Source organism: Elephantulus edwardii, unplaced genomic scaffold (genome assembly GCF_000299155.1).
Source record: "Elephantulus edwardii isolate Elephantulus edwardi_28Jun2011 unplaced genomic scaffold, EleEdw1.0 scaffold00093, whole genome shotgun sequence".
NCBI lineage: Eukaryota > Metazoa > Chordata > Mammalia > Macroscelidea > Macroscelididae > Elephantulus > Elephantulus edwardii.
In genome coordinates, this window is record NW_006399843.1 from 10743610 (window position 1) to 10761429 (window position 17820).

General features: G+C 39.9%; 1 protein-coding gene across 2 annotated transcripts in view; it reads left to right on the forward strand.

Annotated features, from left to right (window-relative positions):
• The window catches only part of RNF214 (ring finger protein 214), a 48170-nt gene that overhangs the window by 305 nt on the left and 30045 nt on the right, over positions 1-17820 (forward strand). Inside the window, exons 2-6 of one of the 2 annotated variants that reach the window (XM_006890814.1) lie at positions 2050-2165; positions 4469-4979; positions 5631-5690; positions 8448-8588; positions 9863-10002. In XM_006890814.1, the coding sequence (XP_006890876.1) occupies positions 2056-2165; positions 4469-4979; positions 5631-5690; positions 8448-8588; positions 9863-10002 (962 nt within the window). In that variant the 5' untranslated portion in view covers positions 2050-2055. Of the gene's footprint in view, positions 1-2049; positions 2166-4468; positions 4980-5630; positions 5691-8447; positions 8589-9862; positions 10003-17820 lie in introns of those variants that run through there. The other variant, XM_006890815.1, reaches the window with a different exon arrangement.

Below are 17820 nucleotides of genomic sequence, written 5' to 3' on the forward strand. Positions count from 1 at the left end.
TAGAGATGGGGGGCGCGGGCTGGTTATGGTTGAGGCGAAGCTGCAGAGAGGGCTCTGGCGGGAGAAAGCAGCCCGTTTAGCAGTCGGTGTTGAGAGTGGCCGAGGCCGCCTGCCGCTCGTTCCCCCCATTGTCCCCTCGCCGTTTGTCCCTACTTTCTCCCCACGATCCCCGTGCCTGACCTCCCCACTTCGCCGGTAGTCGCTGTTGGACTGCGGTGAGGGAATTCATCGGGACTCTCTGCTGACCCCCTTTGCGTCCCCCTGCCCCTGCGGGCTTTCTGGGCACCGACTTCGACGTGACTCATGCCCTGGCCTTTCCTTTGCGGGGCTCCGAGGACCTCCCGACCTCGGGTGCTGTTGGATGCTGATGTTGCATCGCAGGAGCAGCAATGGCGCTCTGAAGCCCTTTTTCTCGCTGAAGCTTTGCATCATGCGGGAAACTGAGGCACAGAGGGTTTGTGCATGGAGGCTGAAGTGTTCACACGCAGCCCCGTTTCCATAGCTGCCCTCAGGGCTCCTCCGGAGTCTGCTCTGCGATGCCAGTAAAATCAAAACAAAACAAAAACTCTACTAAGCTCCGTTTTCCCGGGGACCTTCGTCGCCTTCCTCCTCAGCAAGGAGGCTCGCGAGTTTATTCTGCAGCATAGAGGGTGACCTTTTGCTCGAAGGCTTTTAGCCAGCTCCCTTTCTGCTGGTGTGTGGTTTTGTTTTTCTTCTTTTTCCTCCTTTTCATGCTGAGAGTAACCAAGATTCTCCCGCATTTTTTCACCACTGTGAAAGTCTACTTTGTCCTCGGTCAGTGGTTATAGTACCTTCACCATATGGGGGAAACACGGTGACCAGACAAAAGGATACTTAGATTGCACAATAGAGAATTGCTTGTTCTTTCATGCACAGCCACCTTCCCCGAAAAACGTCATTTACATGGATGGGAAATACTTACAAGAGCTATAAAATAATTCTAAACATGAGCCATTGTTGGCAACAGGCCAAAAAAGACATCTTTTCAATTTCTAGATTATGTTAAGTGAGGTCGGTATGTTTACCATTTGGAAGATTGTCATGAACTGTTGCTTTAAATGATAAAGAGGAAGACCCTCAGCCAGATGGATTGACACAGTGACAGCAGGAAAGGCCCAAGTATGGCAGATATGAGGATGGGACAGGATAGGACACAGTTCAGCTCTGTTGTTCATAAATGGTCTTACAAGTGTTTAACTTGATGCACATAACAACAGCAACAAGAAGTCACTGGGAAAAAACCGCAAACTTTGCACAGACATCTAGATGTGTATGTAAATATAAGTTAATCATGAGGATTGAGAGCCACTGCAACCCTATGTAAAAAAGATGGACAGTCTCCTTCTATTTGATTTACTTTCTTTGAAAACCTACTGGAGGAGGATCAGCTGTAAGTTGATTGCTACTGGAGGGTACTTAACAATTAGGGAACTCTGATAGCCTAGGGGTAAAGAGTTGTGTTGCCAACTCAAAGGTTGTTGTTGTTGTTGTTGTTATGTGCCGTGGAGTCACCTGCGACCCATAGCGACCCTATGTACAACAGCCCTAAAAAAGGTACAAGGTTCAAATCCACCAGCTGCTTTGCGGGGGTGGAGGTGGGAATAGGAGGGCAAGATGGGCAGTCTCCTCTGTAATTTACATTTTCCGAAAATCCACCAGAGGGCCAGCTATCATATGGTTCTGAGCTCTGGTGGCCCAGTCGTTAAGAAGTTGTACTGCCAACCCAAAAAAACAAATAGTTCAAATCCAACAGCTACTCAGAGGGTGAGAGATGCCCTGCCTCCTGCCAGCCTCTGAAAAGCCTCCCAAGGGTCAGCTATAAGCTGGTTCTGACTCAGTGGCACATAACCACAACAACACAGAAAACGTCAGTATTTTCTCTTGGAGCCTAAGGGTATTTTGTTTGCCTATTCATTTTGGTGGTGGTTTTTCCCCTGGAAAAACTGTGATGTGGACATTCTGGGGACAGAAAGAGACATCTGTTTTACTGTTTGGACATTGATAGCCTGTAATTTTGTATTTGTAGAGAGCGTGATGGCGGCGCCCGAGGTGGCTGGCGATGTGGCCGAGTCCCCTAGTCCTCCGGAGTCCTCTTCTAGCTTGTGTCCTTCCAAATCAGACGACAGCCTCCACGACGATGTAAGGTAACGTTAGATTCTTGGCTGGGAAGATTTATTGGAGTAAAGGGCTGTATGTACCTAGTCTTCCCTCTTCTTGACTCCAGTGACTAACCTAAGCTTTTTAAAGGTAGGCACTGTGACTGATTCATCTTTGTATTTCTGATTCCAGCATGCTAGGAGAGATATTGAAATATTTGTTGAATAAATGTAAAAGAACATGGAGTCAAGCATAGGTAAAAATGGATATATATTCCCCACCCTATTTCACGATAGGTTATATATCATACCCTTATGAATGTAAGCTATATTGTGTGTACGTATTTTTATCTTTGTTAACTTGCTCACTCTATATGTATTTCGCCTCCCATCTAAACTTGATGGCAGGTATTGTGATTTATTCAGTCTTATATAGTGGCTAGTACATTTGTACAATGTTGATAATGTATCTGTCTCACCTTTTTTCTAGAGCATTTAGGACCTAAAGCTATATATAATACTGTACTAACAAGTTTATATTTATTAACACATATAATCTTCACAGCATTTCCAACAGGTAGGTACTAATACTCTCCTCATTTTATAGATGAGGAAACGGACACCAAAATTAATACCTTACCCTGAGTTACCTAGCTATGTTGGAATCGGGATTTGAACTCAGGCTTGTCTGACTTCAAAGTACATAATAAATATTTTTCAATGAAAATAATGCTTATTAGTGAGTAGATAGTAGGTAAAATGTTAAGTAAGCCAAACCGTAAACTGGAATCTTAATGCATTATCTGTTTTATAAAGAAGATAAACTGTGTATTACAAACAGGCAGGCATTATACTACGCTCTTATATGCATTATTGTACATAATTCTTACAACAGTCCTAGTGGACAAGTAGTGTTATTTCCATTTTACAAGAGAGATTTCTTGCCCAAACACCTAGTCAGGATTGAGTTGGGTACTATATGTGGCTGAATGTTTATTTTTCCCTTTCTCCAGAATTAACTCTCAGAAAAGATATCAGCTTAGTGTGTTTATATTTTCATCCCACAAGTTTCCACAGGTGTTTTACTTTGAGCAAGGATTACTGAGGAAAAAGGAGCTTTGGTGGCTTATCTGAAGGGAGTTGTGCTGCTCACACAAAGGCCACACCTCTCTGGCAGTCTGCATCTGCCAGGGGCTCCGTGGGAGGAAGCCAGACAGTCTACTTCCTGTGATTTACAGCCTCAGAAACTCAGTGGAGGGTCAGCTATGAGTTGGCCTGAGTCAAACGCAATCAGAGAGAGAGAAAGAGATGACTGGGGAAAATCACATTGACTTGAAGCTTATGCTGTTTTGGACTTTTCAGGGAATCACTTGACAGATCAGGTTTTGTTCTTATTTTTGTTTTAATAGTTTTTTCATTTTTAAAGTAAAGAGGTTTAACCTTAGCTTGGCAGTTATAGTCACCACTCCTATGTGCAAAATCTTATAGTTGTGAATGTTTGCTGCCATTATAAATATTCCTTTAAAAGATCTCTTTAAAAAGTAATACAACAAATGCTGTGACAAATGATAGGACATCTATCCCAATGTTATACAGGTTATTTGGATTGAAAATTGTTTGTACTTCAGACTCTTACACTAGAAAACTGTTTAAGAACCTAACAAGTGGTTCTAGTCAAGACCTTTATAAAAAGTTTGAATGAAAACTTTTGAGCACAAGAATGAGTTAAAAACCCAATATTTCTAAATTAGTATTTTATTTATTAAAATATGTGAAACTTAACTAGCATATGGACCTCTAAGTTAAATGTTATTATTTATTCTCCTTGCCTCTGAGTTGGAGCTCACTCTTAGCTGACCCACCCTTGTGTTTTCGAGGCTGTAGATCTCAGGGTCAGAGATTTACCACTTTTTCCCTTGGAGCCAGTGGTGGATTTGAACCATCAGAGATGCCTGTCTATTGGGTTAGCAGTGCAACCACCAGGTTCTTTATTTTATAATTAGCATTAAGCTATTTCCTCTCTATCCCTTGCTGCTTGTTAATATTCAAGTTAGCCCTCAGCTCTTTGGATCTTCATACTCATTTATGTTTGGGCATTTACTGCAGTTTATCTCCAGAATTCAGGTCCTTGACCACTAAGTTGTACCGCCTGCACGCGTGATTAAAAAAAAAAAATAATAATCAGTATCCGTGGCTAGAAATGAACTGCTTTTCATCCTAATAATTTGGAGGGTTTGCATAATCTACTTTTGTTTCTCAAATGGTTATGTTCAAAGTATTATGTATCTAATCATCTTAAGTTCTTAAAAGATTGGGTGAAGAGAGAAACTTTTTGTCTTATGTTTTGATAGTCCCAAAGACCCTGCACAGAAGCACAAGGACTTGCCTCTGTCGAGTGTAAGTAACCAAGCAGTAACCAAGGAGAATAACAGAAATGTCCATTTGGAACAACCAGAGCAGAATCCTGGTTCATCAGCAGGGGACACTTCAGCATCGCACCAGGAGATTGTAGGAGAAAACTTGGTAGCCACAGCCCTTTGTCTTCCTGGCAGTGGGTCTCAGTCTGATTTGAAGGACTTGTCCAGCACAGCAGGAGAGGAGGGGGACACGTGCCTCCTGGAGAGACTCCCTCCCGCCACTCAGTCTCTAAAGGCAGGTTGCCATACAGAGCAGCTGGCCTCCATGAGTTCTTCTGAAGAGAAATCCCCACAAGCCTCCAGCCTAAAGGAAGGTATCAGGGATACAGGCTTGGATTTCCAACCTGTAGTGCCTCCAGCAAATGGGGTTGAAGGAGTCAGAGAGAATCTGGATGGTGATCAGGATAGTTCTTCCCTGAAGCTTTCTCAAAACATTGCTGTACAGGTCAAGTATCAAGTTTCTACTAACCTGGAATTTGGGGGTTTTATTGAGGGTACGAGGTGTTTCATATTTGGTGGAGAACTATTCTGTCTCATTGTTTTTATTGGTAACCATTACTTGTTATATAATGCTGTGAACATTGTGTTGTTCACTAAGTAATAATGCCGATGTCCAGTGTCTTAAGACAGCTAGGAACTTTATGACCTGCACATCATCTCTCACTGAGTAATTGATGAGTGCAGTTGTTAGCATTCATACTTCCCATCTTTGTCCTTGCAGGAAGAAACTTCTGTTAATTCTGTGACCTATATCTTATGAAGTACAGTGTATCCTGTTTTTTAATGACTTATGCTTTGTCATAGGAGGAAGTATGGGCACAATAGGTGTAGAAGGCAAAATTCTTGTCTCAGATTTAAGACTTCCTCTCCGTGGTTGGATAATGTTCAGGCTATTTTCTGGGATAAATGATTAATGCATTGTGGTTGTCAGTGTTGATGAGCCAGAGCTCCAATGTTTCCCTTGCGGTGGAGCTCATAATTGGAAAGATGTGCAAGAAGTTATCTTTTTAGTGTCTGTGTCAGATTCTAGATGGAAATACTGGAGTATTTCCCATAAAGTGTCTGAATAGTTCTGAATTTGTTTCTTTCTTTGTAGACTGACTTTAAGGGAGATGGCTTAGAGATAAACACAGATCGTGATATTGAAAGGAATCTGGTAAGTATTTAAATTGTCACTGTCCATATATTAAAATAGAATATCTATTATTGATTTGTGTGTGTGTGTGTGTGTGTGTGTGTGCGCGCGCGCGCGCGCGCGCGTGTGCGCCTGTGTACTGTCAAATCAGAGCTGCCTGATATAGGAGGAGATTGTCCCTCCTTCTCCAGCAGAGCATCTGGTGGATTCGAACCGCTCACCTCTGGGATTGCAGTGCAGCTCCTTGCCACCAGAGCTCACCTAGAATAGAAGATCTAGAGTCATAGTAAAGGCTGGGAGGAAAACAGAATAGAAAGATTTTTAAGGGAACAGAAAACAAATCATCCTTTTTTTTTTTAATCTTTTTTTTTTTTTAAGTATTAAACATTTTATTTTCTTTGTCTTATCTTTAGCTTAGCCACATTGAATGGTTGAATGCTGTCTTTCTTATTCTTAACTGACAGCTTGGGCAATTTCATTGTCCTTTTTTTTGTTTTAAAGAAGTTTATTGGGTTTTGAATATTTACAAAGGAAATTAGTTTCTCATTCAATAATTGATGCACATTTGTTTCATAACTTTAGTTGAAATCCTTTTAATGTAAAAGCAGCCTTCCATGTCTTCCCTCAGTTCCCCATTTCCTTTCCTACCTTTTTCCCCCTTCTTGCCTTTTGAACTGTTTTTTTTTTTGAAAATGCTACCCTTTTGATCTCACATGGTTGATTGTTCCGAGAGCATGTTCCTTGTGTCTGTTATTGTTCATTTTATGGGCCTGACTGTCTGAAAGATGATCACCAGGGGTGGTGGATTAAATTCCAACTTTGAAGGTTGGTCTAAAGGTCATATAGTCTCAAGTCACTAATCTGTTCGTTCAGTAAGCCCAGTCTTTTATGACTTTGGATTTTATTTTACATTTTTCTCCCTATTCTGCCCAGGACCTTCTGTTTGACCCCCATTGGAGCAGTTAGCTAGCTAGGCAGCATCCGGTTCTGATGTTAGGCTAGTAGAGGCTGTGATTTATATGATCTGTTAGTCCTTTGAGTGAGTTATTTCTTTGGGTCTTTGATTTTCTTCACTCTTCCTTGCTTCAGAGAAGAGACCAGTAGTTGTATCTTAGCTGTTCACTTATACTTTTCAGATGGTAGTCACTACTCAGCACAGTAGGTTGAGAACATGGTCTTTATGGAGCCTGTTATGCCTTCTGACCCAAATGTTCCCTATAGCTCAGCTTCTAAGCCTGAAAGTCCAGTGACTCAGTTCCTGATGGTGTTTGGTTGTAGCTAAGAAGATTGCATAACTTTATTCTCTGCTGTATAACTGGATATATTTGTAACCCATGCAGATATGTATATAGAAATAGCCTCTACCAAACCTGGGTATACTTCTAGGTGTTCTGTTCAGATATTCATTCCTTCCTTTTTATCCATTCTAAAGTTTTGTTTCTTATTTCTGTTACTGCTGGTTTATGTATGCAGTAGTACTTAACATAGTTGCCTTTTACTCTTCCTTGTTCCCAGTGTCTCCCTTTGCCTTGATCATGTGCTGACCTCATTGCTTTTAGTTAGTGACTTTCCCTTGTTTATACCTGCTAATCATCAAAGACTGTTTCTTTCTGTGCATGTTTTTCCCTTGACTTTTTAGAATAGTGATCTTATATAATTGTTCTTTCATAATTGGCTTATTTTACTCAGAATAATGTCTCCCAAGTTCATCCATGTTTTGAAATGTTTTGCAGATTCATCATTATTTTTTAATGTAGCATGTTGTGTATATGTACCATAGTTGGCTTACTCATGCATCCATTGTTGGGTACTTACGCTGTTTACGTCTTTATGTTATTGTGAATAATACTATAATGAACATGGTGTGTGTGTGTATTTATTAGTGTCATGGCTCTTATTTTTCTAGATATTTTCCTGATAGATTGCCAGATCAGATGATACCGCCATATCTAGCTTTTTAAGAAAGTGCCTTACTGTTTTCTACAGTGATTATACCATTTTACAGCCTCATTGGCAGTGTCTAAATGAGCTCTGGTGGCCTAGTGGTAAGGAGTTGTGCTGCCAACCTGAAGGCACGCAGTTTGAATCCACCCACTGCCCCATGGGAGAAAGATAGGTAATCTCCCATGTGATTTACTGCCTCTGAAAACCCACAGGAAGATCAACTATGGGTTTGTTCTGACTTAACAGTATATAACAAGAGCAGCAAGCAATATATGAGAGTACCAATTTCTCCACGCCCTCTCTGCTATAATCATGTGAAAGTAATGCATAAACCAATGAATGAGATCATGTTCTAATAAAACTTTGTGTACAAAAATACAGGCAAAGGGCTAGAATTGGTTCATAAACCATATGGTAGCAACTTCTGCCTTCCAATAGTGTTATACAATAAAACTTCTGTGATGTGGAAATATATATCTGTACAGTCTTAAGGCTCTGGAACAATGAAAATGTGTCTAGTATGGTTGACGAACTGCATTTTTAATTTAACTTTAATTGCTTTAAATTTACATAGCCATATGTGGCTGGGGAGCTTTCTCTGGTGGCCTGTTTGGTAAGGGGTTGCACTGCCAACCCAAAGGCACTCAGTTTGAATCTGCCATCTACTCCATGGGAGAATTGGTTCTGACTTAATGGCACACAGCTATAACAACAGATGGCTAATGGCTCTCATTTTGAACACTGTAGTCCTGGAGCCCTATACAGTGCCTTCTACCACTTAATGAGGGTTTTTTATGATTAAATAGGGAAATAATTTTTTTTTATTACCTATAGGATAAAATGATGTCAGAGAGGACCCTGTTGAAAGAGCGTTACCAGGAGGTCCTAGACAAGCAGAGGCAAGTGGAGAATCAACTCCAAGTACAATTACAGCAACTTCAGCAAAGGAGAGAAGAAGAAATGAAGAATCACCAGGTACTCTGCTTATATTGAAATTGTTAATAAGTAAAATTCCTGATCAGACTTTCATTTTAATTTTGAATTTATAGAAATAGAATATTTTTTTAAAAAAATGACTACCGTAGAACAAACAGTTCTATCTTAGAAGAAGCGCAGCCAGAGTGCTCCTGCATCCCTGGAGGCAAGGATGATGAGACTTTAGCTCACCTGCTTTGGGTGTGCTACCAGGAGTGACTGGAGAAGGACAGGTTGCTTGGTAAAGTGGATGGTCAGAGAAAGTGAAGAGCCGTCAGTCACACGGACTGATGCAGTGATGCTCCAGTGAGTTTAAGGACAGCAGAGATTGCGTGGTAGTGCAGGACCAGGCAGGGTTCCATTCCAGTGCCCACGGGGTCAATAGGAGGTGGAGCCAAATTGTCAGCAGCCATAGGATTTTAAGGGTAAAAAGAAACTTTGAGGACAGCTTGTCAAAACTTCTACTTTAATTTAGAGAAAGAAGGATTATGAAATATGTTTTTGTTGATAAAACTTTTTACCTCGAAAATGTTTTATTCGATTCCTATTGTTTGGTGCCGTTACTTGTGACTTCTAGTTACCCTGTTTTCTTGCAATTTTTCAAAAGCAAATCATCACTGAATGGGTTTGAACTGCCAGCCTTTTGTTAGCGAACAAGTGCTTAGTCCTTTGCCACCAGGACCCATTGAGTAAAAATTTACGTGTAAAAGCTAGAAATAGAAAAATTAGGGGAAACTATGTATACACTTTCAACTGGTAAGAGGTTATCTATCTAAAGCTTGACAGAAAAACCAGAAGTCATAAAATGAAAGATTAGTAAATTTAATTATGTAATTTAAAATGATATGACAGATGATAAAAGTAGTTGACCTCACACGTGAAGTAGAACACTTTGAAAACAAGACCTTTTTTGTTAAAGATAACAAACTCCCACCCAGTGCAGGAATGCCTTCTTTAGCATTATTGGTAGTTGTTTATTCAGCTTTTATTTGAACACTAGTAAAGGAGGGGTTATTGCTCTGTAAGTCAGTATATTCCATTTTTGAACAGTTTTAAGTTTAAGTAATTCTGTTGAGTTGAAATCTGCTTTACTGTAACTTTATCCTTTTTATCTGAATACTGCCTTTAGAAAATACTTACAACAAGAGTTCTTCAGTTAGATTTGAATTCACCAGAATCAATGTATAAATTTATGACAGTTAAAAATAATCTTCAGACAGAAATAACTAATTTCCTTTTTTTTGTGTGTGTGTATGACTAATTGTGGACTTAAGGAGATATTAAAAGCTATCCAGGATGTGACAATAAAGCGGGAAGAAACAAAGAAGAAGATGGAAAAGGAAAAGAAGGAATTTTTGCAGAAGGAGCAGGATCTGAAAGCTGAAATTGAGAAGCTTTGTGAGAAGGGTAGAAGGTAAATGATGCTGTTAAGAACAAAACCCTTCCCTATGTGTATGTGTATTTTTTGTAAGGGTCCCGTTCCATTTGTGTTTCTATGTGTAGGTCTTTTCTTTCAGACTAATTTTTGTTTAAAAAAACAAGTATACAAATGAAAAATTTCTCAATTGATTCTAACCTACAGTGTTTTTGAACTCTAGCTTAGATGTAAATAAAAGTTTCAGAAATTCATTGTCTTGAAATAATAGTAGCTAATTATTGGGACTGAAGTATGTTCAAGATTTTTATATACATCTAATACTTACTTATATCCATTATAACTTGATTTTCTAAAGATCAGGCTAGGAAGGTATTTCTATTAATTTTTTTATGTCGTATGCGTAGATAAGATCCTACTTTTTATGATTTTGTGAAAATCTACATTGTCCCAACAGCATTAATTGAGGAGACCGTATTTTAGTGCCCTTGTTGAAATTCGTTAACAACAGTTGGATGTCTTTATTCTACTCTGTTCAATTCTGTGTGATGGTCAATTCTATTTTATTGGTCTATTGTTATAACAGCACCAGACTTTCTTTTTTTTAATGTTGCTGAGAATATACACAGAACATATACCCATTCAGCATGTATAACTGAGTGACATCGTACCAGATTGTTGATTACTGCGGCTTTATAGTCTGTTTTGAGATAGGAAAATGTGAATTCTCCTAATTCAGTTCACGATTACTTTGGTTATGGAGCTCTTGCAGTTCCATATATATAAGATTTGATTCTGTATCTCTCAAAGGAGGCTTTTGGAATTTTGATCAGGGTAACATTAAAATTTTTATTCTTTTGCATTCTACAACAACTTAGTTCAGTTCTCTATATCTGATAATTACTTTATGCTGTTATGTATTGCTGACTATAACTATGACATATAGCATCCCTATGAATAACAGAACCTTGTTTGATCCTGTGCCATTCTCATGATCTCATCAAAGTCTTAAAAAATTTTAGCCTTCTTGGGTTGAATTTTAATTTGCTGAATTTGTATTGCTTCCAATTTTCCATTTATTTTATTTGTTTGGTCATGTATCACTTTGAATTTTTTTTTTTAATTCTTTGAGATATTTTTCCTATGATTTCCTGGATTTTGTCTATAATTTCCTTTAACTTTTCCATTATTTTATGAAGACATTCAATTATCATTCTTTTGTATTCGTTGTTAGGAAATTCCATTAACATTTCTTCTTCTGAAAGATTTTCTGGTTCTGTAATTTGGTCATGTTTTTGTTCCATCAGGTCCTGATTTTTTAACTGATTTAAGGTTATTTGTTGCCTCTGAGACATGTGTTGACTTTGTGTTCTTTTGTTTTGATATATCTACTTGAGTTGTATGAATATGTTTTGCCGCCTGCTAATGTGTTAATTCTTGGTGTTTCATCTCCTGTCTCCTGTTGAATTGGCGTGATAGAAGGTGGAAGTTTGTTTGTAGTCCCTGTTCACTGTGTGCAGCAGTTGAGGATATGCTGGGTCTAGTATTAATTGTAGTCTTTTGCCAATTAAATGGAGCTGGAGCTGGTCTTTAGACTTGCCTAATGGGTGAACCTGCAAGAGGATATATATGTGTGTGTGTGTTTGTGTTTGGCTGGATAGTGTTGTTGTCTGTTGTCAGATAGGACAAAGAAAAATAGAATATCAAAAAAAGCAAAGGCAAGAGTGGGCAGTTAAAGGAAATATAAAACCCCAAACCGAGAGGAGTATAAAAGGAACAAGAATGTGCTGTCCAATTACAACCAACTCATAGCTGACCCGCCAGAAGGTTTTCAGAGGCTATAAATTGCATCGGAGGAGATTGCCCATCTTTCTTTTGTGACCAGTGAATCAGAATAGAAAGATAAAAAAGAGGAAACATGAAGGGGGTAAGGGAGAGAATAGACCAGCAATGTGAAGGGGGGGAAAAGGAAGAGAGGAAGAGAAAGTAGATTTGAAAAATGGGGAGAAACAATGACAAAATAAAAAGCAAACAAGCAACTAAAAAGCAGTCAGAAATAAAGATGAGAAATTAAAAAGAAGGCCCTGTAGAGAGGAGTGGACCTGGCAGCTGATTGCTGCTCTTAGCACTGCTGTAGCAGATTAAAGCAAGAGGCTTGGCCAGGCACAGTATTTTTTCTCATCCAACAGGTGTTTGGTGTTGGAGTGCCCCGGCAGGTCAGAGTTTCTTCTCCTCTTAGAGGTGGCTGAGGCCCCAGTTAGTGAGCTCATGGATATAATTTTTCATTGTCTAGAAGGTGTCAGAGGAAAGACAGTCAGCCTAAGACAGTTTCCTTGGTTTCTGAGGAGCCTCGGATAGTTGATCTGGTTCAGGATGATGCCTTTGCTAATCCAGTAAATGGGTGCAGGCAGGGTATTCAATCACAGAGAGCTAGAGTGAAGAGATAGTTATTGCCAACCAGAGAAATACAAAGACAGTGCACTCCAAAGAGGTGCATGCACTGCCCCAAGTGTGACTGCAGAGCATGCTTCCTAGAGGGCTGCACAGTAAGAGGCGGAAACCCTAGTCAGGTGTAGTGTTCCCACTGATCCAAGGACTGGCTCCCAGCCAGGCTCAGCACAGTCTGCAGGCTCCAGGTGGAGTCCACATGGAGAGCTGTACCCATCTTCCTGCACCAGATATGAAGTGGAGCAGGCCTGGCCTGGCCTCAGACAGAGCTGGAAAGGTGCAGGGGAACAATGCTAGCCACCTAGTGGAAGTGGGGGGAGTCTCCCCTGATCTCAGGGAGGACACCCTTCCCATCACTGACCAACTGCCAGTTGGATGCTGTACTGACCAGACCACTGTGAAAATGACCACACTGTGTCATTTACTGTTCTACTGTTCACCTTATTTGATATTTTCATTCAGTTTTTTTCTTTAGGCCGTATTGTAACTACTTCTTTGTCTTTTACATTCTGTTTTCTAATATCTTCATTGAAGAGGTTTTGAGCTGCATTCTGTCTTGCCATCTTACTGAGAATTCTTTCTCTTTTCAAATGCTCTGAATTTGCCTGATGAAGTCAAGATTATATGACTTAAGCAACAGATCTTGATGTGATATAATAGCAAGGTAAACAGACAGACATATTATAGATTTCCCTTGATGTGATACAAAAACATCTATGCTAAATTGAAATCAACAGGGTGCATGAGGATTGATTTTGGACATTTTCTCACCAGATACTGTTTTAATTAACTGATGTGATTAAAGTCCAAATAGTTAGCCTCACATTGAGCAAACCTAGTGACTGTTTCTTAGGTACAAAGCAGTGACCCAGGCTGTTGCAACATCCCTTATTCTGAATATGGCCTTCAATCCTTCCAGCTTTCTGTTTCATTATCAGTGAATCTGCACTTGGATCATAGGAAATTCTCTTTCTTGGTCATTGACTTTATGTTTTGCCATTCTGCCAGCTACTGTACTTTTGGTTTTGGCATTTTGTTCCTTTCATTTCATATTTCTATACTGTCCCAGTCCAGATCAGTTGAGCCCTCCAACTTCTCCATTTTGTTTAAGTGAGATTTTAATGAAAGTTTATAAATAATTTAGGTTTTGAATCATTCACTGTTGCACACTTTCCTCCCACTCACCCCTCCTTCCCCCCATCACTTTTTTCTTTGGGGAAAAAAGTTCTTTCATCCAGTTTTTCCATTTTAAAAAAAATGTGTATGTCTAAGTGTACCATCAAATTGGATCTGACTGGTACAGGAGGAAATTGTCCCATTCTCCAGCAGAGCATCTGGTAGGTTCAAACCGTGTGCCACTGGGATTGCAGTGCAGCTTCTTGCCACTAGGCCACCAGAGCTCCCTCAGCTTCTCCATTTTTATACCTAGGCAGCTCAGTGCTGTTGGACAAAGTCATATAGTTTCCCCTTTGCTTTGAGCACCTGTCTCTGTCTCTACCTGCCATTCGTCTTCTTAGTTTTAGAAGATGATCTTGTCTTTTACTTCACTGCATATTTTTAGTTGTTAGGTGCCATTAACGCACCTCTGACTGCTTGCCACCCTTTGATGAGCTATCACCTTTTGATGCCCTGTCCGGCATCACCCTCACAGTTTACCCCACACTCAGACACATTGCTGTAATCACTGTCAGTCCATCCCATTGCGGTTTTCCTTTCTTTGGCTTACTCACTACCTATCCCAGTATGATATATTTTTCCAATGATTCGGCCACTCCTAACAACATATCCAAAATATGTGGGATGAAGTTTCACCACTCAGCTTCCAAGTCACTGCAAAAGCAGAGGCTATTCAGTAAACAGCATCATGATAAAAGGCAGAAAACCTGAAGTTGCTAATGATTTCACTTTACTTGGATCCATCAACATCTGTGGAAGCAGTCAAGAAGACAAGAAATGTGTTGCATTGTGCCAGTCAGAAACTCCTTAAAGTGCTAAAGAGCAAGGGTGTCAGTTTAAAGGCTAAAGTGTGTCTGACCCAAGCCATTGTATTTTTAGTTGTTCTATATGCTTGTAAAAATTGGACAATAAATAAGGAAAGCTAAATGAACTAATGCCTTTCAATAATGGTATTGGTAAAAAAGTATTGGATATAACATGAAGTGCCAAAAAAAGTCTTTCTTAGAAGAAGTACAGCCATTTGATCCTTAGAGACAAGGATGGTGAGACTTCATCTTACATGGTTTGTGCACGTTACCAGGAGGCAGTTCTTGGAGGAGATGTCATATAAGGAAAGGTGGAGATTCAGAGAAGATGAAGGATACCCTCAACAAGATGGATCACATGGTGACTGTAACAGTGGAATTTGGGAAGATGCTGAAGAATCAGACAAGGTTTCAATCTCTGTACATAAATTTGCTGAGTTCATTTGATGGCACCCAGCAATAACAATATCGAATAAAATTTGCTTTAGTTTATTAAGAACCACCAGGTATATCCATCCTTTCTTCTCCTCCCCCCCCCCACCCCAATCCTTTCTTCTTGGTTCTCATGCCTTAGTCTAAATTTTTAAAAATTTTTGTTCATTCATTCTTGTACATTTTCTTCCCTCACCCTTCCGATGTCCTCCCACAGTCTACTTTGCAATGCGCCTCTTGCTTGTAAATGCCTAATCATATATTCCTTTCAGACTGTTCTTCCCCTCATCTGTTCTAATGCAGTGTTCATTATCTAGCCACTTTTCCTACTCTCCTTCCAACCCCCATATCAGTCCTATTTTATAACAACACTGTTATGCAGTATTTGTCCTTTAGTGACTGAGATATTTCACTCAGGATTATGTTGCCGAGGCTCATGCATGTTGTATTAGTCTGAACTTTTTACCTGTCACTTGAACCCCTCTGCTGCTTTTATTTCCTCATGAATGTCGTCACTATCTGCTCTAGTGCATAAGCCAACAACTGGGAGTCATTGTAAATGCCACTCCTTTAGAATTCCCAGTGTTTTTACCAAGTCCTGTAGATTCTTAATATTTGTTCATCCCTTCCACTCTCACTTTCTTTGCCACTCTCTTAGTTCAGTTTTCGAAAAATCCGTTCTCTCAGTGTGCCTCCTTTTATAATTTGTCTAGTACATTGCTAAGGACCTCTGATAAGGATTGTGCTGTCAACCTAAAGGCATACAGTTTAAACCTGCCAGCTGCTCTATGGGAGAAGGATGGGCAGTGTACTGTGACTAACTGCTTTTCATAACCCACTGGAGGATCAGCTGTCAGTCCCAATTTGATGGTACACAACAACAACAACAATAGTACATAGAACTACCATAGAAGGTTTTCTAAGATAGAAACTTGAAACGCCATTTCTCTTATTAAAATATTCTTTAGTTATGTATCATTCTAAGAGTTTTTGTGGTACTATGCTTAAACTATTTTACTACTAACTATGAGGTCAGCAGTTCAAACCCATAAAACACTAAATAGGATAAATATGAAGTCGTTTACTTCTGTAAAGACTGACAGCTTAGAAGCCCTATGGGCAGTTCTGCTTTGTCCTTCAGGGTTTCTGTGTGCCAGGGTTGACACAGTGGTATTGGATATACTTTTGAGGGTAAAATTTAAATGTTTTAACATAAAACGTCCTGAGTTACCTCTCTCTCATTATCAAGTCGAAATTGCCTCGTAGCTGATCATCCATTGGATTTCTTTTTTTTTATTTTTAATTTTATTATTTTTGTGTGTACCGTCAAATCAGATCTGACTGGTATAGGAGGAGATTGCCTCGCCTTCTCCAGCAGAGCATTTGGCAGTTTTGAATCACGTACCTCTGGGATTGCAGTGCAGTTTCTTGCCACTACGCCACCAGAGCTCCCTACCTGCATTGGATTGCTAAGGCTGTAAATTGCACAGGAGGTGAACCATCTTTATCCCGTGGAGCTACTGATGGATTCGAACTGCTAGAGAGACTTGACCTTTGGGTTTGGGTTCATAGCACAAGTCCCTGGACTGTGCCACCAGAGCTTGATCACCTAAGTATGTGCCTATAATTTTATCATTCCCAGGCTTATATCTTTGTAAAAAAAAGGTATAGCGTAGCATCTTACCTCCTTTGACTTTCTAAGAGGGGAAGAAGAATCACCCAGCAGCAGCAGTTCATTACTGTGAGATTGAGGTCAGACATTACTGTGCCACCTTCAAACCTTTTTACCAATTCTGATACCAGAGATGTACCACTCCTGGCCTCCTTTCTCTCCTAGGTTCAGTAGTTTATTACAGTGGCCACACAGGACTCTGACTGAAGCTGTACTGAAGGTGTTTATTAGGGAAGTAACAGATTACAATTCTGGATCAGGAGTGACAATATAGTTCTTTAGTTCCCTTCAGCTTTGCCCATAGCCTCTCTCTGACAAGCCTCTCTCTGACGCTGAGTCTTAAACTCTTTTGGCCCCTGGCTTGCTTGGGAAAGTGTCATAAAGCTCTTTTAGTTCTGTTGATTAAGTGCCCAAACATACCCCACTTCACCAACAAGCTTTGGTGTAAAATGCTCTCCTTCAACTCTGTGGCCTGCTTTCCCTGATACGTACCTGAAGCCATTCCACTCCGCTGGCAAGGAAGTAGGCACTTTGAATCCACTAATGGCTCTGTGGAAAAAGATGGGCAGTCTCTTGTTGAAATGTACAGCCTCAGAAACTCCCTGAATTGGAATCATTTAATTGGAACCAGCCTGAGTTAATAGTTGGCACTGAGTACTTAGTTAATTTTCTACCACTTATATGTCAGTTTGTTGTACCGGGGTAGCTAGTGTATTACTGTGATGCTGGAAGCTTTGCCATCGATGTTTCACATAACTGTCAAGGTCACCCAGGGAGAGCAGGGTGCAGCAAGGCTTTCAGTGGACTGCAGAATTGACACGCCACTTCTGAAATAATTGGCCAATGAAAACCTTGTAAATAGCAATAGAGCATTGTCTGAGACAGTGCTGGAAGATGAGTCCTTAAAAATGGAAGAGAGATAAAACAGACCTAGGGAAGAACACCATCCTGTGTAGAGACTGCCTTAATGATGTGGATGGAATAAGAGTTGTAGGATCTTAATTTCCTGATGTAACACAGCTCACAATGAAAATAAACATCAGCCCCATGCACAAATTGAAATGTGCAATGTATAGAAGCAAAAAATTGATACCTTAGGCATTAGCTGAAATGGACTGGTTTTGTTCCTTTTGAAACTTACATTTGTGCAGGACTGACATTGAAGGGGAATGGTGTCACATCCATCCTCTGAAAGAACCTTTCGAGATCTTTTAGTGCTGCCAATAATAGTATAATATCTCTACATGTGCAAAGAATAAGTTAAAATGAGATGAAAAGGAATATTCAACTAATTAACACTCAATTTACATAATACAACAGTAG